Source organism: Cynoglossus semilaevis, chromosome 4 (genome assembly GCF_000523025.1).
Source record: "Cynoglossus semilaevis isolate Cse_v1.0 chromosome 4, Cse_v1.0, whole genome shotgun sequence".
Lineage (NCBI taxonomy): Eukaryota > Metazoa > Chordata > Actinopteri > Pleuronectiformes > Cynoglossidae > Cynoglossus > Cynoglossus semilaevis.
In genome coordinates, this window is record NC_024310.1 from 2,172,338 (window position 1) to 2,195,790 (window position 23,453).

At 41.4% G+C, this 23,453-nt stretch overlaps 1 protein-coding gene across 4 annotated transcripts in view; it reads left to right on the forward strand.

Moving 5' to 3' along the window:
• Positions 1-3: 3 nt before the first annotated feature.
• Positions 4-23,453, forward strand: part of gdpd5b (glycerophosphodiester phosphodiesterase domain containing 5b) — a 27,780-nt gene continuing 4,330 nt past the window's right edge. The window contains exons 1-15 of one of the 4 annotated variants that reach the window (XM_017032017.2): positions 4-772; positions 9,329-9,508; positions 14,390-14,493; positions 15,972-16,065; positions 16,264-16,323; positions 17,490-17,588; positions 17,993-18,086; positions 19,511-19,656; positions 20,738-20,820; positions 21,375-21,525; positions 21,711-21,932; positions 22,017-22,174; positions 22,269-22,416; positions 22,726-22,808; positions 23,372-23,386. In XM_017032017.2, the coding sequence (XP_016887506.1) occupies positions 9,392-9,508; positions 14,390-14,493; positions 15,972-16,065; positions 16,264-16,323; positions 17,490-17,588; positions 17,993-18,086; positions 19,511-19,656; positions 20,738-20,820; positions 21,375-21,525; positions 21,711-21,932; positions 22,017-22,174; positions 22,269-22,416; positions 22,726-22,808; positions 23,372-23,386 (1,574 nt within the window). In that variant the 5' untranslated portion in view covers positions 4-772; positions 9,329-9,391. The remainder of the gene's footprint in view (positions 773-9,328; positions 9,509-14,389; positions 14,494-15,971; positions 16,066-16,263; positions 16,324-17,489; positions 17,589-17,992; positions 18,087-19,510; positions 19,657-20,737; positions 20,821-21,374; positions 21,526-21,710; positions 21,933-22,016; positions 22,175-22,268; positions 22,417-22,725; positions 22,809-23,371; positions 23,387-23,453) is intronic. The other 3 variants (XR_001759976.2, XM_008308544.3, XR_003049605.1) reach the window with 3 other exon arrangements.

Here is a 23,453-nt window from a genome sequence, read left to right on the forward strand (position 1 = left end):
GGGAGCGAGTATATAGTAACGTATAAGGCAAATTGTATGAATTTAGTATTTAATTTATACCGGGAGAAATTTTATTTAAAAATATTTAGGCTAACTCAACACCGTGTACCTTTAACGGGCAGCGTTTTGCTGCGTTCAGGTTACATAGGAATTTCTTTAGTGTAGTTTAAGTGTAGAGCTTATTAGAAAAGACTCGTTTATGTGTCTGAAACACAAGAAAGAGCTTTTAAAATCATAGGAAAAAGCAGATATATTTAAGATTATACAAACACAATTTTAAAAAGTAATAATATGAGGTAGGGAATAAACCAGCACTCTGTCATCCGCTATGTCCCTGAACGCGCCGAGCGGCGGTAACGTGAGCTCCCCCCACCACAGCAGACTGCATTGAAGCAGCCACTCTCACTCACTCGCTCCTCGCAATGTTCAGAAGGTGGAATGACTGCCGGTGTGTGTCACACAGAGACGAGTAAAAAAACAAAACGGAGTAAAGTGTACGAAGACCTGAGATTGAATTTGTTTTAGTCGGTGGATAACTCCGTTTACCGCCTTTCTCCTCGGCGATTTTAAAAAAAAACAATCAACAAAACTTCGCTTCTGTCAGCGTTGAGCTCACCGGTGAGCTGCTCACCTCCCGGCCGTTACTTCTAAAACGGGTTGTCCTGGCTTGACTCTCAAAGGTGGAGTTAAAAAAGAAGAAGAAGAAGAAGAAGAAGCAGCGTCGGACACCTGACCTTCACATAAGTAAGAGACAAGTACCAGTAACCGACAGGTGAGTTAATTTCGTGTCGTCTTCGTTACAATTGTGTTTAACATCTCATTTCTGTCGGTTAAAACAACACTGGATTAATCAAATTCCGCGCACGTGAAGTCAAATAAGGTAACAAGTCTTATTTTCTTAGTGTTTTGTTTTTTTGTTTGTTTGTTTTTGTTTTTTGTCGTCCCTGTATGTTTCTTTCTGACATCTGAGGACACACCCAATATGCGTTATCTCAGTGAAGCAGTTCTACTCTCTTTTTTTAGGAGGTATTTGTTGATGATGGGAACCAACCGAGTTTCTCTGTTTATTTTTTGCCACTAGAAAGAGGATACAATGTAAAGCTACACAATGTAATTTTAAAGCCGTAGAGGTCACTGTTGTTTGAACCACTATTAACTCAGTATTTCCATCCACCTGCATAATTTATGACACCACATGATTGAATGGGGATTTGCCATTTGCAGGTGCATTAGCAATATGGATGGGGTACATTTTGTTATCTTTGTCTTATCTGTTAGCATAGAGACACATGCGTCTGATCTGAGGAGAAGGTCTATGTTCTCCAGCGTGTTCCGTGACACCTCTCTTTACCACATTAAAGAAGAAATCCATCAGTCTTAAAACACAAATTGTTCTCCATGGAGGTCAAGAAGTGTAGGGGGGGTAAAAAGGAGAACATGTGGTCCAACATGGTTTTTCCTCTCCGACTTGTCCCATTAAGTCCTTGTAAACGCAGCCCAGCTGTCGAAAACTAATTCACACCCATCAGTTAAAAAAAAGCTGGTTTAAACTAGTGCTTAAACTGCTGTCATCCAGGTCATCATCATAATCTTAAAAAGCAATTTAAAAAAGTAGGCAACTGGACTCACCTCAAGTAAGTTGAAGACGTTTCGCCTCTCGTCCAAGAGCCTTCTTCAGTTCAACTGAAGTATTTTCACATACTGAAGAAGCCTCTTGGGTGACTTACTTGAGGTGAGTCCAGTTGCCTCCTTTTGAATTGCTTTTGAGATTGCTCATACTGATGTAAATTGCGATTGATTGTTATGTATATCCAGGTCTAATGACTCTGCAAAGCACAGAGGTATTTTACAGCTTATACAGAGGGTAGAGGTACCAGTGGAGGCACAGTATTGTTGTGAGTTGTTTAGAAAGTGGATGTGGTATCAGACCACCATAGCTGTGTGGCCTGTGTCTGACCCAAAGATTTCTTCTTCTGGTTGTTTCCATTTAAAACCTCTACAACTTGTGGTTGGCGCTAATATCTCTGCCTCTCTGTTAAGTATTTCCGTGACCCAGCTGTGTGCGGTACGGTTGTCTTCTACCAGCCAGTTTCTTTGTGGCGTGTTCCCCTTAAAACGAAAGATCAAAATGGTGTCATTAACTGATAAATGTGGTCAGAGGCAGCAACTGACAGTCGTGCCAAGGTTTAGTTGCTGCCCTGTTTGCACACAAACGTATTTACCGCCACATATGACTGACATCATCAGCCCAGATGTTGGTAAAAATCAGATGAACACAGATTTATACGTCAAACCTTTTGTAGCGTTAGGACATTTTACTAAAAAGTATTTTATTCTAAAATAAAATTTAAAAAAAACCTAGAGGTGTTAACTCAACCTCTAGATGAAATTAATCGTTCTTATCCATTCAATAAAAAAAAATCCCTGTTCTTGACAATTTGACAATGAAGTGTGACTGTGTTCATTCTCCCTCCGTGACCTTATTTCAAAATGTATTTTCTGGTAGGTGCTTCATGTCAAGGACTCCCTACATTTTGAGTGGTCCTCACGTGTTACGTTAAAAGCTAATCCATGTCAACAGGTTGTCTGATATGTTTTTCTTGCTCATTGCAGTTCTCTGTGTAACTAGCATTTTTGTCAGGCACACCAAACACAGTCACATCTGTTATCACATGAAGCCTGAGGAACCGTTGTATGTGAAAATACTTGAAGGCTGCCAGTTTTTCAAAGCAGACCACCTGGCACCAACACATTTGTTACCGTTAGATTCCTGAGATTGTACGTTCCTGAGAACTCTAACTGAACCCGAAGGTCTGATTCTGCAATATTGTTTTGCATAAGTGACGAAACAGAAGCTAAACTGGTTGTCCTCCTGTTTTTTCTGTTCTTTTTGTTTTTTAGTTCATGAGCTGTTTGTCTCATTATATGGTATTGTTTATTAGAAATACATTGACATTTTACACCTACTCAAGCCACATTGCGCAGGATATGTACCGTAGTTAATTAATATATGAGACAAATCTATTAAAATTATTTGACGTTAACCAATTATCCATGAGAGGTAAAATCATATAAGAAAAAGTACATTAACCAATTATCCATGAGAGGTAAAATCACATAAGAAAAAGTACATTTTCAACATATATTTTTACACTGTTCAACAGTAGAAATGTTAAAAATATGGTGAAAACTCTCATGCAACAGTATCAATATATTATATATATTTTCAAACTGTATTGTGTCAGTATGCCTTCCTGCAAATTCCCTTTTGACAATATGAAAATAGTAACTTATTTTCCTGCCCTCTGTGTCATTCTCTTCTTCTTGAGATTTTCCTCCTTGAACATGGATACACCCACACATTGAACAGCCACACTTCTTTTTTTTGTTGTGTTTTTCCAGCATTCTCATACTGTATATTATTTTAACCTGTAGTCAGACTTAATACAATGTGTCATTTTTTTTGTGTGTGCGATCATATTAGTGGATGTAAAATCTCAAGAGCTGAAAACCTTAACTTGAATTCCCATAGGTCTGCTACAGGCTTTAGTTTACTGTCATTGCTTGTTTGCAATTTGAGCTCCCTCCACGTCCATACACTGTGACAAGGTGGGAGGCGTGCAGCTATTTGACCATAGCTGAGGTTACCCTTTGAAACAGAGCCACAATACAGCCTTGACAGGATAACAAGTCTGCCTATTTTTCTTTCTGTCTTGATAATCTTCCCACCACCTAATACCCCTTCCCCACAGTACCCAGAGACTGGCGTCTGTCAGTGAGAAACGCATCGATTTAGTGAGATCAAAATACCTGTTCCTGGTTCTCCAGAGCCTGCATCATTCTCCATCACTGCTTTCAAACTGTTGTCATCTTGTTGTAAATATTGATGTGCAATCCTTTGGCCATAATATGTACAACCTGTAATTACTAGCTTTTATACCGCAAACCAGTTTTGATATGATTTTCCCAACAGGATTAAAAAAAAAGTACATTTTAATTTGGTGACAGATAGACAAGGCCGAGTTAACACGTGAAACATGCCTCCGTCCCTCAGACAGTTGGGACAGCGGAGGACAGAGCTCGGTGTAATGTCAACACACAGATGGTGTGAAGAGCCCTCTCACAGACATACAGATGGCCCCCAGATAAAACATAGCCGACGACATGCTGTTTCCTCAGTCCAAGACTTTCATTGTCCGAGGAGTTATGTTTTCTTTGTCGCCCGTTAGCTTAGTTAATACAACGTTAAACCAATTCATGTCTCACCTAACCCTCCATCAGGAGACAGAGATGATCGGATTGACATGTACAGTATCTGTTCAGTAAAGTTTTTCAGGTGTACGACGTGTTATCAAGATTATATTTGTAGTACTAACTTCTGGTGATGAAACAGAGACTTATCTTGCCAATGGTGTCGTCCATTTGTCCACACAGTATACCCGTGGTTCCCAACTTGTCTCTGCGTGCCGGAGATGTTTCTCCTGGCTCTGTCCTTAACCTCTGTACTGTAAGTTTTTGGTCGGAATACTTTCTTTCTGGTCACAACATTTTTAGCATTTTTGTGTTTGACTTCCAAAACTCAAACCTAAATTCCATGGCAGTACACTCTCCTGGGATGCCTTTATTTATTTCATTATTTATTATTCATTATTTTTGCTCTGTGTCGTACAAAACAAACCATTTTAATGCAGCGGCCGAGAGAATTGGAGGATTTATGGAGCTGGTCAGTGCGCAGACTGATTTGAACAAATGTATTTGGAACACCATTTTTGTAAGCCGCAGGAAAGTTTCCAAAAATATCTACATTACACTGATTATTAAGCCGCAGACCATTTTGTAAGCCTTTGGAGATTTAACAGACATTTTAATTGCTGGAACAGGCTGTTTTGCTAATGGAAGCGGCTCGTACGCCAGACGAGCGGAGAACAGTAGTTGAAAGCTCAGCCCTCTGTCACTGCTCGGGCTTTAATAGTCAGCAAAAAGGAACATCAAATACAAAAGAAAATGAGGCAATAATAAAGTCATGTAAAACGCTTTAATATTCTCACCCTGAACATGTGTGTTTCCACATTAAAGTTACGTTTCATCTCAAAGGATCCAATCTGATAACTGAATATTCCCTTTGAAAAAAAACGAGACAGTGAGACGTGCGGCAGAAAAATACAGTGAGTGGTTGACACTTGGTTTCACACAGTCCCCAAGGTGACAATTATTTAAATTGACACACCACCAGCTGACTATGCAACAGCTCTGCTACTTCTCAAAGGGATGGTTTTAAGCCTAACAAAACACAGCTGGGGATTTACATGTTTTCTATTAAAAAAAAAAGAGTTTCTGGGTGGTCCATTATTCCCATACAGTTTATACGTATTCATGTAATGATGGGCCACACGTCTGTTCTTTACTGGACTTTAACGCTGAAACGAGGCATCATTAATCTGTCAATATCTCGTTATTGTTTTCTTATTCTTTATTAGTGTTTTCCTGTTTCTGTATTAAACCCATCTATCAAACCCTGCCTACCATCGTCAACGGGTTGGCACCACGTCTTGTCTGATCGGCATTTACTTGGCTTTGAGACCTAAACAGTACTTTATTATAAAGCCCTTTAACCCTAGGTTTTAAAATTAATGTGGGATGTCATGTAAAAATATGCAAATCATTTCCATTTGGTTGCTCGTATAAAGCGTTTTTTATTCTTCGTTATTAGAGGGAAAAAAAAAACAGTTCAACAATTATATGGTGAATTTCCTTGATCCCTGTTAACCCTCTGGTGGTGAATGTTGCCAGAGCAGTTTGCTTTTTTTTTTAACCAACAATTATTTGTGAAATCCCGGCACGGCCAGTAGTGTGAGCAGAAAGGACATTACACTCGGAGTCCTGGTGTGAGCGTCCTGTTGTATACTCTGTCTTTTTTGTCAGAGCAGAATGTTCTTTCACCAGCGTCTCTTGAAAAGTGTGTGTTAAATTCTGACTTTTCCACTTTGCTCTCGTAACTTTTCAGAGACAGAAACCTAGGAAGTGTCTTATGAAGCTGAATATTTACTGTGATCCTCTTTTGTTTGATTGAATTCAAGTGCAATGCATTTTTATAATTACTTGCATCAAGGGTTGGTGATGGAAAGCCTTTGTTTGAAGCAGAAAAAAACTAAACGTTGGATTATAAAGCACCTGATGTTTTAACATAACATGGTTTTTTAAAGGTCGCTCATCTTTTGTGAAAGTTCTTTTTTTATGCCAAAAAAAGTTCAACTTGACTTTGCTTCAAAAGTCCTCAGCCCATTCGTCTTTCAGTATTCAGTGAAGCTTCAGCTAAATCAGGTTTTTATTTTTAGTCAACATTTATTTATAAACCACGCGTGTCTGTGTCTGTGCCATGCTGAAATAAAACAGCTGGAAACAGAGGAACCGTGTAATGAGGTTCTGTTTCCAGTGTTCTCTCTGAAGAAGGGGAAAGATGATGCTCTCTGCAGTATCTCAAATCCTCCTCCTCCTCCTCCTCCTCCCCCTCCTCCTCCCAGTGCAGTGGGTGTCACCGCCTGGCACTGTTGGCAGGGGAATCCTAAGGAGGTTAGCTGAGCTGGACACAACACACTGGTCTCATACCAGTCTGGTCTAATACTGATGTAGAGATGAAGATATAAATAAAGTACCTTACATCCAGTTCTATGGAAGATTAGCCTACGTAGCTCCTCAGCTCCTTGATGTTGTTGACAGCTGTCTGTAGCCCGGTAAAGGGTAAATAAACAGTGCAGTAGCCTAACAACCGACACTTATATTGCCTCTGACAGGTGAACAGGAAATTGCCGTTATAACTGTACAGTAAAACGGTTCACATAACATACATCCAACATGTGTCGACAAAATTAGTGATGTAAGCTGCCGTAATTAGTACTGAGTACTGGCAGATACTAAAGTAATTTAACTAATACACTGCAGTAAGATATGTAATGATATGTCTTATGATATCGTAATTAACACAAATAGATTTGTGTCCATCCCCCGAGGAACTGTTCCTCAGTCCCTGAAGAGTTCTCGGCTGCTCCTCTGGTGCCGTTTGCTGTCTGGTCTGGTCTGGAGGAGATGCTGCTTTTTGCCTGGGAAACTGCTGAAGCATTTCCTCCACTGCAGACTGTTTTCCCTTACCATACCTTGTGATGTAGGAAATGAGGCAGCAGAAAAAAAAGACATGACAACAGTTTGGGGCTGGGGGGGAGGAGGGTTTCATAGACCCCCTTGTAGCTTCTTTACTTTTTTTAATCCACGCTGAAAAATGTGACATGGACATTAGAGGAGCTACTTCTGGTTATCGACTTTTTGTTTTTTTAGTCCTGCTGGAAGTTCAGGTAGACTGTGTTTTAGGTTTTTCGAGATTGACCTTTTCAACCAGGAAACTGAGAATCTGTCCCTCTTTGTTACAGTTAGATCACATTCGTCAGGGGTTTCACTTTCATATAGACGAACAAGCAAATGAGACAAAAAAAGACTGCTGATGTAACTCATCAAGAAAATAACTGCGGTTTTTTCTTTAAGTCTTTAACTCTCCTGTTGATCTACATGTTGAATACTACTGCATACTACTACTACTACTACTACTACTACTACTAAAGTCCCAAATTTGAACGTAACCTCAATTTTCATGTAGAGCGGTGTGTGAAAGTAGATGTTTTGTGTCCGTGACACTGCTTTGGGGTAAACATGTTGCATAATAAATTACATACTCCATTTTGGTTAAACCACATCTAAGCATTACTTTGGATACAGGTGTGGACACTGTAGTAGGTCAACAAGCAGCAGCACAAGCAGCAGCAAGTCTCCTTCTCCTCGTCCTGATCAGCTAAAACCTGCATCTCTAGACAACTTTTTTTCTAGTGATGATTTTGGCCACGAAAGGCAAAAAGGATATAAATCTGGGTAAGCCCTAAAAAAAAAAACCTTTCCTAGAGTCCTGCAGAGAATCAAAAATAGACAATATGCCGTTGTTGTAATTATTAATGTAACAGATTTTAAATGAGCAAATATATATTTAGAGGAAATGTCTCATTAGGTAAAGGTTTGTGTTAAACAATAGTGGGCCGTTGGTCACATTTTTATTCTGTGCATCTTCTTGATGTAGTTCATCACGTCCATACTGAATTAAGGGTATTCATTTATATAAAAAATATGTTGTCCTGTTGGGATGGGCCTGGAGTGCTATACCCTTGGGTCAGGCCCACCCTTCTCACAGCAGTTTGACTAATAACAGGAAGCGTGGTTGCTGCTGCAGATGCTAATGAGCAGCTGCCAGAGGCCGGAGACGGTCTGACTGCAGCAGGAGTGTAGTTACATACAGGAAGCCTCTAGAACGTGGGCTAACACTAGCTTCGCTGTAAAATTCTAACTAAGGAGAAATATCAAAAGGTCACATTCACAGTAGACACGGGGGGTAGGTCGGTGGGTGCGGGGGGTTGTGTCTAAACTTATTTGTCTTGGGCCGACTCTCACTTGCGGACGACTGCTATTGATTATTTGTGCAGTAGTTACGCCCTGACACCGCAAGGACACGCATTTCAACCCCAGATTAAAAGAGCGTGTGGAGTCGTCGCCGCTCCATCTCCAGGATCGTATCCCTGGAGAGTGCGAGCGATGACGCCGCTGCTGTGATGTCAATACTGTTGTTGTCATTTACTGGAATAAATGCTGAGTCAGACACAAGCTCACTGAGGAATATTTGTGGATGTTGCAACATGGTACTGTGGTCACTCCTACACCATCTGATCTGTCGATGGAGCCATGGAGCTCTGCTGCCCCTCCTTCCATCTTCAGTGTTTTAATCCAGATGAAAGTCTTCATTTTTGACATTTTTCTGTTGTCAAAAAAAACCCCTCTGTGCTCATCATCTTAGTGTGAAACAAAGCATTTTATCTTCTTCTTCTATGATTTATTTTGTTTGTTTCTCATATTCTCAAGGCCAAAAACAAATAACCTCGAGCGTGTGATAAGCCTGTAGATCTGTTTTTTATTAAGTCTAAACAAACTGGTTGATTTGCTGATCAGTAACAGTTCAGTCTTTAACATATTCATGGTCACTCTAATTTAATGTGGAGGTCAATAAACGCTGCTTCACCAAGTCCTTTTGAATTTCATTTTCCTTTTTCTGCCGTGATCATATTGATGAAAGCTGCCAGCAGTTTCAGTTGTCATTGGAAACAGGAGCCAGAAACAAAGGTTTTGATTTTTAGGCAAGGATGATGACGTTTCTTTATAAAATGGACTGATTTGAATTCAAAAGCTGTTGATAGTTCAGTTTGGCTTCAGTGTTAAAGCTGTGATTTTGATCTTCCCACAGGAGCCTCTATACTGAGTGGGATGTTAGAACTCTGGAGTCAGGATCAGGACTGACTGTAGGAGCATGGTGAAACACCAACCCCTCCAGGTCTATGAGCGACAGCTTTGTTTATCATGCATCACCGGAATCTATGGTTGCCGCTGGAAACGCTACCAACGATCCCACGATGACACGACCAAGGTGAGCGGCGGAACAAATGCCTCCTGAATATAATATAATGTCTTAAACAATGTAACCGACACGAATCACTTTAGAGAGACAAAATGTTTGTTGTCCTGATGATCGACCTGCAGAGTCAGATGTTTGAATTATCTACCTTTTTTAGATAAGAAGTAAAGATTTATTTAATTTATTGGAACATTTTTAAAATGTCACTTTTTCATTTTCATTCCGGTGCCATCCATCCATGGCTTAATAAACGTGGCTTAATAAACATACAGTAACTTAGAAAATGGTTCACAGTTAAACCTGCTTCTTCTCACAGATTGTAATTTTCTCCTGGTTTCTGAGCTCCTAAAAATGCTCTGGTGTTCACCACCACCACCACCAGCAGCAGCAGCAGCAGCTTTCACACACCGTGGTCCCTCGATACCATAACCTGATGTTTGTCCTTCAGTCCACATTGATTCACAAAGAACAATTATCTTTGTACAAATGTGTCCTTGTCCTGGCTTATCATTAGTTCCATAACCTTGATCTTTCCACACAGGCAGTAACTCAAACTGACAGTTGTTTGTTTGGTGCGGCCAACGGCATACTTCATTTGAAACACTTAAAGTTAAATCACGTAAATTAATATGGCTTTACATTATGTTAAGATATTTTAAAGTTAAGATTCTTGTTACATGTTGAAAATAGCATTTTTTTTGTGGCATTTGATCATCTTGATTTTGTGCCAAGACTTTTAAGATTATATTTTTGTATAAACAATGGACATTTTTCTTTTTCAAATCACCCGACTGTCAGAGTATCATAGAGCAGAGAGAATGACTTTGTGTCTTGACTGTCCCTTTAATCTCCCTTTCTTCTGTATTTAACAAGGACACATGGCTCATGTTGCTGCAACATACACCAGACGCACGAACAACGTCGTGTGTTCGAACCCAGAGGTCGGACGATTCACCGTATCGTACTGAAACGAGGGAGACACAACAAACAAAGCGTAGTTTTTGTTCACTGTAACAGAGAGATTACATAAAGGAGCAGCAGAAATATTTATAGACAGATATTGATTTCTGTCTTCTTTTTTTTTTCATTCCTCGTTAGCCGGAAACATGACTCCATGTGGCTGTATTTCCTGCTGCAGGTGGATGTTTTCATGCCGACAGATTGTAATGTGCCCGGTCAGCATTGCTGCCCGTGCTGCTTATCCTGTGTTATGACTGCTTGGTGTTTAATGGCACACAAACGTGCACTTGACTCAAGGTGCCCAAAGTCTGGCACACGTGTTCCTTCATGGGTCGTAGTCCGTTAACGACCATGAGAACAAACACACATGTAACGTGGAAGACGCTGTTGACGACGAGAGTCTTGGGGAGAAAAGATTTGCGCTTTTACACGATGTGATCAACGGTACACGACAAACACATCGTTCTCCGTGACAGGAAGTATTTTTGTTGAGTTTAAAAGTGTATTTATTTCACATCGAGCCACAGAAACAAATGATGACTTGAGGTTATTTTCGTCAAGATTCACATTTAAGGTGTTAAAATAAAGGGACATGTTTGTACTTTAGAAAACTCCAAACAACTGTAAAACTATGAGTTTCTAACTTTTTTAGTATCTGACCAAACATTGATTAGAGAATCGACAGGAAGTATCTGACCAAACATTGATTAGAGAAACAGGTCAAACTTCACAGTTCAGCCTTTTGTTGTACACGTTCTTCACTCACTCAGTGAAAGGGTTTGGACTTTGAAAGTCATTTCTTGTGTTGGGTCAGTGTCAGAGTATGGGCCTTTACTTTCCATTGCAGGTCTGTCTGGCCCGCAGGTCAACGTGACGTCATTCTGGAATGCATACGCAACCCTCCGAGTAAACAAACGGTGACGAGTTAACTGCAGGTATCAGCCACGTGTAATTGAACCTGAGTTAATCACAGAAGCATGTGAACCGCGGTCACGTGTTTCGACCATAATGGATTGATTCACACGCTGTGCCTTGATTTCATCATCGTGAAGCGTTGAAGTCAGGTGGACCGACTGTCCTATTGATGCCGTCTCTGTTTGTCAAAGCCGGTCCTTTGTTTGAGGACGGCTCACGTCATTCGGTGCAAACTGATCTGGCCTCTCAGTAATAATTGAAAGTCTTTCCATTTAGCCAGTCTTTACCATTCAGTCACACACAAGGGTTGAAAATAGGAACAAAGCTTTGTCCTCATTTTGTAAGTGATCTCGTGGCGTTCTGTTTATAATTTCCTGAACTACGACGTTCTACACAAGACAGAACGATAGTCAACGATACTGACGGTGAAAAAAAAAAAAAGTCAATCAGACAACACTGGTGTCACAGCAGTTACTGGACGATGTTCTGTGAGTATTTTAGAAGTCGTTCTTGGTTCTTATTGTTTTTGTCACCTCTGATGAAATTCTCTTCAACCAATCACAGTCATTAAATCACCCCCCTCCCCTCTCTCTTATGACTTTAGCTCTACAGACAGAGTTAGTGTCTTCCTCTGGTGCTTCATTGTTAGACAGTTGACACCCAGTGTGAAATGCCAGGGACTCATGGGGCTTGGCTCAGGAATGTGACAAGAGACTGAGGTGTTGAGCGCAGTGAAGATAGAGGTGGAATATTGAAGCGCACAAGAGACCGAGGCCGTGGTGGAAGAGGAAATATTACGGCAGAAAAATATAATTTAATCCCAGATTAGGATCCGGAGTTTGCAAATACGATGCACCATATTGTTACAGTGGTGTCTCTGTCTGCTGCAACAGAAGTGTGGAGAGGAGAGTCAGGAGGAAAATGTAAAACAGTCATTGATACGCTGCTTCTCTCAACATTCTGTCCAAAAAGAATAGTTTTGTTGTGCGACTGCGTCCATACATTTTGTTTTCATAGAAACTCTTGCGAACATGTTTGCCTCCTGGTTTCACTTGCAAATGAGTTGCAAATCAGAGGCGATATCGCCAGATGCTTTACTTAAATAGTAAGAACAGCAAAAAAACAAAACAGTGTTTGTGTGCAAGTGAGATTTATGTGTGTGCTTCTAAGTAGGTATAAACATGCCCAGGCATGCAGCGGCTGCGTGAATACTGATACTTCAGCAAAAATTATACTGCTTTGGTTCCCAACTCTTTTTGACATCCTGAATTATCTTTAAGGGGAAAGGGAGAAGGGGGGGAGGGTAGAGAGGGAAAGGGAGAGATCTGGGATTGTTCATGCAAAAATATATTTTTGTATTTGTCATTGTAAATATAAACACACAAAGGACGTTCAGTTTCACCCTTTGGTGAAACAGACACACGGAGCTGCACTCTACCAAACCTGTGGATTTCACTGCTCGTTCAGTTGTCCTACTCTTGGAGGGACGTGGGTTTGATTCCAGACCTAAATGCCCACGGACAGCCTTGCTGCTGAGTTGTCAACAGACCATCTACCGTTCTATAACTCCTGGGTCAAAGACCGTCAATACCAGAACCACATTTAGTTATTGAGGAAATACAAAATTGAGAACCTATATTGTTCTTTTTTAACTCTTACCAACAGTTGTCCTTCCTCCCCGTGAAAGCACTCCCACCACTCCCTGTGAGCCTGTGGTGAGTCAGCAGCACATTATAATGACTTATGTTGAATGATACAGGCTGTAAATTCTAGGAAGTAATAATAATATCTTTCACCTGGAGATGATTAATATTCATTCATTCTATTTTTAGAGCTTGCTGTGTTTCAATTTTGTTTCTCTTCTAGTTTAGTTTACAAGGTCTAACGTTTGTTTGTTTGTTTTATCATTAAAATTATTCAAAGTTGTTTTTTTTTTTCATTGAAAATGAACACCAAGACGTCATCGGGGGCAAATAAAAACAAAGTCATGTTGTAGTTGTTGTTGTTCTGTTGAAAAGCGATACTGTTGCTGGATGCTGCACCTAGATTAAAACGCTTCCCATGCAGAATGTTGATGTGATGTGCAGGGCAGGCCAAGTCATGTTAGGACGGACAGGCGCCGCCACCGCTGCTGCTGAGTTAGCTGAAAAACTCAACCGTTTGTTTGGATTTTTCCAGTGACTGACATTTCAAGTGTTTCTTTTAAAAAAAAAAAAACGCTCCTGTTGGTTTTACCAAAACAGATTTCACAGCAGATTTACTCAAAGATATGAGACACACCATTTAATCACAAACATCATATATTTATGTATGTCAACCAATTAGTATTAATTTTCTTAAGATCGGTGGCAACATATACCTGAGGTCAAATCCATGGTTCGAGGTGGGGAATCATGACTGTCAGGGAGTGGGAGTGGGAAGATGTCAACGCTCTAGGGTTGGGTTAGATTCCCCAGGTGTGTTCAGGTACTCAGAGGACCATGGGAAACGGTGCCGCTGCTTTATCATCGATGAGCAGGAAGCCCTGGTTAGACCACCTCACTGATTGATTTGCAGTTTGACAGTTTGACATGTCAAAATAGTCGAAGCTCAACCGTGTAAACGGGTTGGACCAGCTGCCATACCTGTGTCTGACCTTGAAGAGATTGAAGAGATAGTCAGAGATGATCTTTGCACATGACATAACATGGATGACATCACTGAGGTGTGCAGAATGTCCACAGACTGGTAATCTGACAGCTGCTCCTGATTCACTGGGTTCATAGAGCAGAGCCTAAAAGACTGACACACAAATGTACTTGGATTTATAGAAAATATTTAGATCAAAATTATGTTGATTCCTAATGTTTAGCAATTAATTTTTTAACCTTCATGGAAGTGCGACTAGTCCTGAAAATGTGTTATGTGTATTGTCGTTGTTGTATATTTGAAACAATTTATCTGTATATGTGTCTGAATGATTTAATAATGTGTTGCTAATTATTAATTGAATCTTTTCTTCTCTGTGTGTGTTGACAGTGGGAGCTGCTGTGGTCCCTCGTCCTCCTGTTGACCTTCTGTCTGCTGCTCGTGTGGTTCTACTTCTGGTGGGAAGCCCATAATGACTACAGTGAATTCAACTGGTGAGTTCCCAGCTCCATGAACAGGAAGTGGTTGTTGTTGGTCAGGTAGAAATCTGTCAATTGATCGTTGCCGGTCGCCAACGTTGCGTAGAAGTTATTGGCAGTAAATGAATCGCAGCGTTCAGACCAATGAAGTGAAACTGGATCACCTGACGGACACTAATGTGTCGCAGCACGGTGGTTGGGAATCACTGCCCCAAACAGTCTGATCAGTCTGGACTGTCGTTCCCTGTTGTCTCTGATTATCAGTGTTGTCATTCTCTGCGTTTCTTCCTGGTTCATCTGGGCCGTCGTAGATAGTCACACACACACACACACATCACATACTTGCTCTGTGTGTGTGCGTTCTGGTGATTCAGTGGCAGCGTGTGTCCGTTCCCCACCTGTGGTTTAAATGCAACCACAAAGGACTGAGAGCATGGAGCTCTGAGTGACCCAGCTGCAGCTCTGTGACACTGATAAGGCTGTGAATGTAATTAGTGCTGCAGGCCCTAGATGTCATGTCAACACACACACACACACACACACACTGACACAGACAAAAACACACGCTCAGAGAGAACGGAGGACGACTCTTTATGTCGTTGCGTCGCAGCTGTAAACCGTTTGATTAACGCACACGCAGCTTCACCACTGACAGTAATTGCAGTGAGCTCCTCCACAGAAATAAACACGGACGAGTCGTGAGTCTAGTGATTCTCCTGCTGCGACATGTTCAGTGTGGAACATGTTAACAACCAGTTCAGCAACCGGCGTTCCTGACGTTTGTCGGCCAAACTAAACCACGTCCCACGCTGTGTGCGCCGCGGATAAATATACAGCTCTGTGACACAACACAACCAACCTTCACTCCATCAAGTGTTTATTAACTCTTCTTCATCCCACAGCCTCCGAGTCAGACACTGAACTAATGAGTAACTCACACCGATCTTAAACTGACCTTAAACAGTCACTGACGTGTCTCTGAGGAAACGAAATGTTCTAACGCTGTGTTTGTTGAAAAATCAATCTGAGATTGAAATAAGCTTTCAATCATTGTTTTAGTCAATCTTTTACAAAAAAAAAAACAGCCGGTCCTCTTCCCTCAGATTCCTGTCCTGACATAACCGTCTGCTGCCTGTGTTTTGTTTGAGTTTATTGCAGCAATAAAACGTTAAACTCTAGAGGGCACGAAAAGCCGCCTATAGATTTACAGTTCCTGGAAATGCCAGCAGTCCTCTTTATAGTTTATGAGTTTAACCTTATTTTAATCCATCATATATAGTAGGTTCACACCAGTAATGTACAGTAACTCAGTCATTTCACCTCAGGTTTAGGTTCGGGGTCGTGGTAAAAGTCGATGTTAAAAATTCCCCACAGAGACACAGAGCATTCCATGAAGCCTTTAAATGAGTTCTGGAAAAAAAAACAAAAAACCCTGCAGGTAAAACAGAACCATTATTATTCTCTCTGTGTGTCTTTGTCTTTCATTCCTGCAGGTTCCTCTACAATCGCTCCGGGGAGTGGAGTGACGGCACCGTTCCCATCCTGGCGACCACTGCTGCTGGCTTCACATATATTGCATTTTTAATGGTTTGTCCCTCAAACACAACAGACTTTGTCTTGTCGAGACGGCTTTGTAGTCATGTCTCTAATGTGTTGCCAAACAAAAAGAACATGATCACATGATGATGCTGAGCAAGTCCAGATCTGTGAGGCAGATGTTTCTCTTAATGTTCTCTCTCTCTCTCTTTTTCCATTTGTTTGTTTGTGTGTTTTTATTTGTTTCAGGTTTTAGCACTTTGCCACATTGCACTCGGGCAGCAGTTAAATTTGCACTGGCTTCATAAGGTAACGTTAAAACCGACCGACCGTCAAACCGTGTCTGTGTGAGTGTGGCTGCTGAGAAATTAGGACGTGGAAAGAAATGGGTCAGCAAGATTTATAGATGGGCTTTCTCCAGAAATGGGTCAGCAAGATTTATAGATGTGCTTTCTCCGTGAGTGTGTGTGTGTATACCTGTGTGTGTGTGTGTGTATATATACCTGTGTGTGCGTGTGTGTTAGCTGAACTTGAGCTTGGTTTATCTTGTCCTTGTTGGTGCGTTGAAGCCTTATTAATGACCCGTTGAATGATCCGCTTCATCGTCAAACCAAATACAGGAAATAACCGACCGTGCGTGTCCAACTTTGGACTAGCGGCTTTCCTTCCTGTTGGCACTAACCGACCTGTTCGTTTATGTAAGTCTCTCGTCACATCAACAAGTTCGAGTGCTTTGTGCATTTCGTACATGCTGCACATTTTTATCTGTCAGACGGCAAAGACACATGCCGTTCCCTGTGGCTTCAGTGTCGTCTGAGGACAGGTGACAGATTCTGATTGGCTCCAACAACAACGTGTGCTGCTGTGTTTGTTTCTTAAAAATGGAATTCCCATAAATGTTGGTGCACTTTAGAATTTAGAAATTAAAAAAATATATATATTTCTTACTAACTTGATACTAGATAATTCAAGAGAGAAAGAGAACTTGATTATACTGTATTTAAAACATTGACTAAAGGGTCATTTTTGTTATTTTTAGGAATGTCCGATATTGACTTGTGTTATTTTTAGGAATGTCCGATATTGAGTTGTTGCCGATATTGTCCAAACTTTTCCGATACTGGTATCAACCAATACCGACACAGGCCTGGTGATATTTATTTATTAATCTGTACAAACCACTGTATGAGTATGAAGTTAATTAAATGAGCTGCAATGCTGCCATCTAGTGACTTTCACTTTAATATACAGCTGTTCATCACCAAAACTATTTTTAGGGTACACATCGTTTGACCAAACCCATATATTGTGTCATCAGGTTTTCATTATTGGATGAAAAATCGATAACAATTTTTCCAGATTTTTACACTAGATAAAATGCTAATATCGGACGTCCCTAGTTATTTTATGTGTGAGAAAGTCTGTTTGTAAATACTGACTTCCAATCAGCATCTCCTTTTGCTCCGTCCGCACAGATTGGAGTGACCGCTGCTTTGTTCACCACCGTCGCTGGAGTGATAGCCATCAATCAAACATGGGGACAAGAGTGGGACGTCATCCCCATCTCACTGCAGGTCAGCAGAGAAACAGACGGGAAACTCAAACCACTCAGTCATTAATTCATAATTCACATTTCTAAACTACAATCGATCCCCTTCATACAGTAACTGCCCCCCCGCCCGTGGTCCACTGCACCACTGTATGTATAGTCTGACACTCGATCTTCTAGATTTTCTCCTGCGAGAAATTTCATTGAAACACCATCCTTTAAATCCAGGCGTGCTTCACACGGTCACTGCTGTGACTGTGATGTATTTGCATAATAAAATCAAGTGTCTCTGCAATTAAGGTTCTTGTTTCAGCAGCGGAGCCCGAGTCTCAACCCAAGATAATGTCTGTAATTCCACGCCACTCTTCTCTCCTCTCTTTGTTTCCTTCCCTCATCTCCTTCACCTTATCTTCTCCGTCTCTAATCTAGGCTACAGGTCCGTTTCTGCACTTCGGGGCTTTAGCCGCTGCGACGGCGCTGTCGTGGATCGTCGCAGGACAAGTCATGCGTGCAGAAAAAACAAGTACGTCGACTTTTTTTTTTTTTTTTTTTTTGCGGCAATGTACAACAGTTACTTCTACGTAGCGTTCCAGTGTGACAAAAAGAGGTCCAGGACGAGTGGTGAATGATTGACTCCGTGTAGACAGAGGCCACGACCTCCACCCTGGGTGTCGCAGATAATGAACATTCCCTGAGGCTTACTTGGTGCATAGCTGTCCTTACACATTTGATTGTGTGCTTTTCAAGTGCGGCGGCTGTGTGTGTGTGCATGTGTGTGTGTGTGTGTGTGTACTTATTTCACTTCCAAATAGAAAAGATAAGAAAACAGTTTGTTAAAACATGTTTATTAAATCCTAAATATTGTTTTAAAACCTACACATTATGACAAGACTGTCTTTAAAAGAGTTTATTATTTTATTTCAGTTTCGAGGTCATTGGCTGTCTGAATCAGGGCTGTCCAACATACATGCCACAGGCCAAAACCAGCCCACTAGGGGGTGCCATCTGGCCTGGCTTGAAGAATTTTGAAAATAAAAAAAAAATGCACAAATGCTTTATTTTTTTTTTATGTTGTATTTCATTAATATCAATAATTCTAAAGATGATCAATTTAACCCCAAAAACCGTTTATTTATCTGTTGGTAACGACTGTGATGTTTTAAAAAACACAGTTGCTTTATTAATCTCCAGTCAGAGAGAGATTTTTTTTTTTTTTTTTTTTTGTCTTCTGCAGCATCTCTGCTGTTCTGCAGACAGAGTTCCCATCATGCTTGTGTGCTGTGTGTGTGTGTGTGTGTGCGCTGTGGATTTCCCATGTGTAACAGGAGTTGACTCTCCAACCCCGCCCCAGAGCTGACCTTGAAAGGAATACATTCCTGTGTGTTTGTGCCTGTGTGTGTGTGTAGGCAGACTGCAGCCTTCATCACTGACGTGGACAGAGACAACACTGTGTCTCCATGTGTCTCCTCCTGATGTCAATGCATTGATTTATCCAAAGTCCTAAGTAGTGTTGTATCTATAACCATTCCTGTCTGGACACTGGTTCTCCGTGGACGTTTCTGATATTCATATTTATATTAAACACTTTATATCAAATCAAATACTCAGGTTGATATTGTTAAAAATTATTTGGTCAGAAACTGAGTGTTTACCAAGGCCTGGAGATGAAACATTTCAGGGGTTTTGGATTACAGATTCAGCCTTGTCCCCGTGTGTCACACAGTCCAGTGGACATCTGTCCAGCAGTAACACGATACGAAACAGAACTCCTCGCAAATAAATACGATATCACACCTTAAATAATGAGCTTCACAAGAGTAATTGGGCCGTAGAACAAGTCTGTGTGTGTGTGTGTGTTTCAGCCACGGGAGAGAAAAAAAATCTGTTCACGTCCGGTGGTTTGTGCCGGTTTCTCAACCTTTGCTGCAATGTGTGTGTGTGTGTCAGTATTCCAGGTGGTCATCATGCTGCTGTACCTCAGCGTGCTGCTGGGACTCTACGTCCTCCCCCTCTACATCACCTCCCCCTGCATCATGGAGCCGGCCAACCTCAGCCCCCGTCCTGATGTCATCGGTCACCAGGGAGCCCCCATGGTAAGACGGCTGACACCACCTCAGAGAAAGAAAAGAGAATTTCCTTTATGAAATAGAGAACGATGAGAACGAGACGAAGACTTTTTTTTTTTTTTTTTCATTTTGCCGCCTTTATTATGACCATTGGTCCCACGATGTGGCGTTATCCATGAAAGATTAGACCAGTCACAGCCTAGAGCTGTCAGATTTCAAGGTAAAATGAATAAATGAAAAAAAAATTAAAACATACATCTTGTTGTTAGTAGCGGAAGAAATGTTCAAGGATAACGGTAAAAAATACATCTTGTTGTTAGTGGTGGGAGAGATGTTCAAGGATAACGGTAAAATATAATAATCTAACATCTAGAGTCTTTATTTTTTTTCCCTTGGCTGAAATTGGATTAAAGATGAATTTCAGTGAATAATTTACTGCCTGTTCTTGGCCTGAAAAACTGCTCAGGGTTGTGTAACATTTGGAAGAACAGAGGAGTTGGATTGCTCTGGTAAAATCACTCTTAGCACACTATCATGAAATCTAAATATAGCAGTCACCGTCTGGGGGTTGGGGAGGGGGAGGAGGGGGTTGGAGGGGTTGAAAAAATCCCATGACTTGACTCAGTTTCCCAGAAGGAGTCCATATTGATTTTGCTTGCAGCATTCCCAGTTATTATCTTTACTCATAAGGTCTCGTGGGATGAAGAGTCTCAGGTGAACGCGGTTCTGTCCACGTGTATTGACGTAGTTTAACCTTGACTGGAGCAAATAACATCACGCTGATTTTTTTAATGACGTGTCTTTTTGTTTTTGTTTTTTTTTTTTTTTTACGTCACATTTTCACCTGCGGAGAGCTACAATGTGGAAAAATCAGATGAACATCCACGTGACGATGGTGTGTGTGTTGTGTGTGTTATGTTATCAGGGGTGTGAGAAAATATCGGTACGCCAATATATCACGATATATTATGAGTTTCACGATACCGTATCTGAGACTATGATGACGATTCTTTCCTATATATATATACATATATATATGTATATATATATAAATTTTTTTATTATTTTATTTTAAAAAAAAAAATTTTAATTTTTTTTTTTTTTCCAGGTTGCTCCAGAAAACACACTCTGGTCATTCCAGCGTGCTCTGCAGATGAATGTCACTGGACTGGAGGCTGATGTTTCCATCAGGTGAACACACACACACACACACACACACATATTTTGTTTTATTAAAAATTTAAAACAAGAACCACAGGGTGTGAGTCCCAGATATAAACTACATCAGTGAAGCATAAGTCCAAGGCATCGATAACATAACAGGAGGTGACAGGCTGTACACACACACACACATATACAGGAAGTAACACACTCGCACACTCTTGTGTGTAGCGTGTGTCAGTGGGGGGGTTACAGTGTGTGTGTATAAATGAGAGAAAGTACACTCCTTTCAGTGTGTTGTCTGTACTGTTGATGCACACGTTAATTCTTACTCAAATTAGTGACGCACCGATCCAGTGTTTGGATTCAAATACTGCCCCCTCCCCATTGTTATCAGGACTGGAAAAGGAGTAAAATGTAAAACAAGTACAGTACTTTCATGTAAGACCAGTTGTATTCTCATAAAAAGGTAACAGTACTCTTTACAGTACTCTCACCCTCCTCTTCTCCAGAGTCGTTATAAACCTGTGTCTCTGTGACAGGACGTCTGTCGACCTTTAACCTCTTCTGTCTCTCGTCACCAGTTCTGATGGAGTTCCTTTCCTGATCCACGACCGCACGCTGCAGAGAACCACAGACGTGGAGAAGGTTTTCCCAGACAGGCAGATGGAGGACGCCTCATTCTTCAACTGGACTGATCTGAGGCAGCTCAACGCAGGACAGTGGTTCCTAAAGGTACGACATACTTTGTGTATTTTTTTTTTATTTTATTTTTACACAGCTCACAGCTCATTCTGTCTTGGGGAAAATATTTTTATCTACACGTGTCTCTGTGTACCAGTTGTGTTTTAATACTGCACACATTTGTCAGATCAGTTGTCACATATACAACCCAGTGATGCTCTGTTCCTGTGTGTAAGGACGACCCCTTCTGGACAGTGGACACGTTGACCGTCAACGAGACAGCACGGGTGGCCAACCAAAGCGTGTGCAGCCTGGAGCAGCTGCTGAAGTTGTCCTCATACCACAACACCACCGTGGTCTTCAGGCTCAGGAGGCCCCCTACAGACCATCCCTGTTACTACAGCTGGATCAACGACACCCTGGGGGCCGTTCAGCGATCGGGGATTCCTCAGAGTCTGGTAGGTGTCGTTGTGATAACGTCAGGTGAATCGACGGTTCGAGCCTTATCCCCATCTAACGTGTGTGTGTTCTGCTGTGTTCAGGTGATGTGGACTCCAGATGAACACAGAGACCAGGTGAAGCAGCTGGCTCCTGATCTGATCCAGACCTCGGTGGAGAAAAGGAGTCCTCAGCATCTGCAGCAGTTGGGCATCAGCAGTCTGCTGTTACGATACAACCCAGTCATCACACAGGAAATCAGGTCAGACACACACACACACACACACTTGTTTGATTTTGTTAGAATTTTTTTTTTTTTTTAAATCAGTTGACGGTTGGTGTTCAAATTGTTTCAGTGAATTTGTCGAGAGCCACATCAACCTGACCCTCTACACTGTCAATGAGCCCTGGCTCTACTCCGTCCTGTGGTGCAGCGGAGTGTCCTCGGTGTCCTCAGAAGCCCCGCACATCCTCAAGAAGGTGCCTTACCCCATCTGGCTCATGGTGAGAATCCATCAGAGCTTTTTTTTAAGCACAGAAATAATGAAAATTGTGTGAAGGAAAAAAACGAGTCCAAAAACACAGACTGTATCAAAGAAATTAATTGATTTCAATTAAGGATTTCACACAACAAAAATATAAAAAATCTTGACCTGCCTTGTATTTGCACTAGATTTACTTTAAAACTGTGAGTTTTTTGCAGTAATAATTCTTTTATAATGTAGACGTAATGACCAGGTGGAATAATGTGTCATATACCGCCACCTATTGGTGGACAAAATGTAACATTTTCGCTTGTGTGTGTGTTTTCAGGGCCCACATAAGTACACCCTGCTGTGGGTTTCTGCTGACGTCATCTCTTTCGCTGTAGTCATAGGAATCTTTGTTTTCCAGAAGTAAGTCCAGACACACACACACACACACTGAGGCCAGTGACTTTGCAGCAGTTGTTGTTTCTGCATCTCTCCACACGGTGGAGCTCGTGTTGAACATGCATGCGCGTGCGCTCTCCGACACAGAACCACACGTCGGCACACATCGATGTACGACCGTGAAGTCATCCTGACAGAAAACCTTACACAGAACTGCAGTTAGATTTGTAAAAAAAAAAAAGTACAAAGGTCTTTGATGATTTTCGTTGACAGTTACTACACGTCATGTGGTTTTGATGAGTGGTAATAGTAAATGTTACTGTTAAACACAGGAGTATTCGTTCAGTACACATTATCAGAAGACAGAAATGTATGTTTGGTCTTGTTTGTTTTCACGATGCCTTGCAGGTTTTCCTATGCTCACTGCAGCTCGACAGCGCCTCCTGCTGGTCTCCAAACTGACCTCTCTTTGTCTCCTGCCCTTTCTTTTTTCCTCCTTTTTTCTCCTCCATCCTCGTCCTCTCTCTTCTGCCTGATGTGCATGCTCTCCTCTTCCTCTGCTGCATTCCTCTGGCATCCTCTCTCAGCTATCACATGATCAGGTAACTGGGTCGCCTCCTCTGACCCAAACTCTTCTACCGTTTCATCCTGTCCTCTGTCTGGTCTACT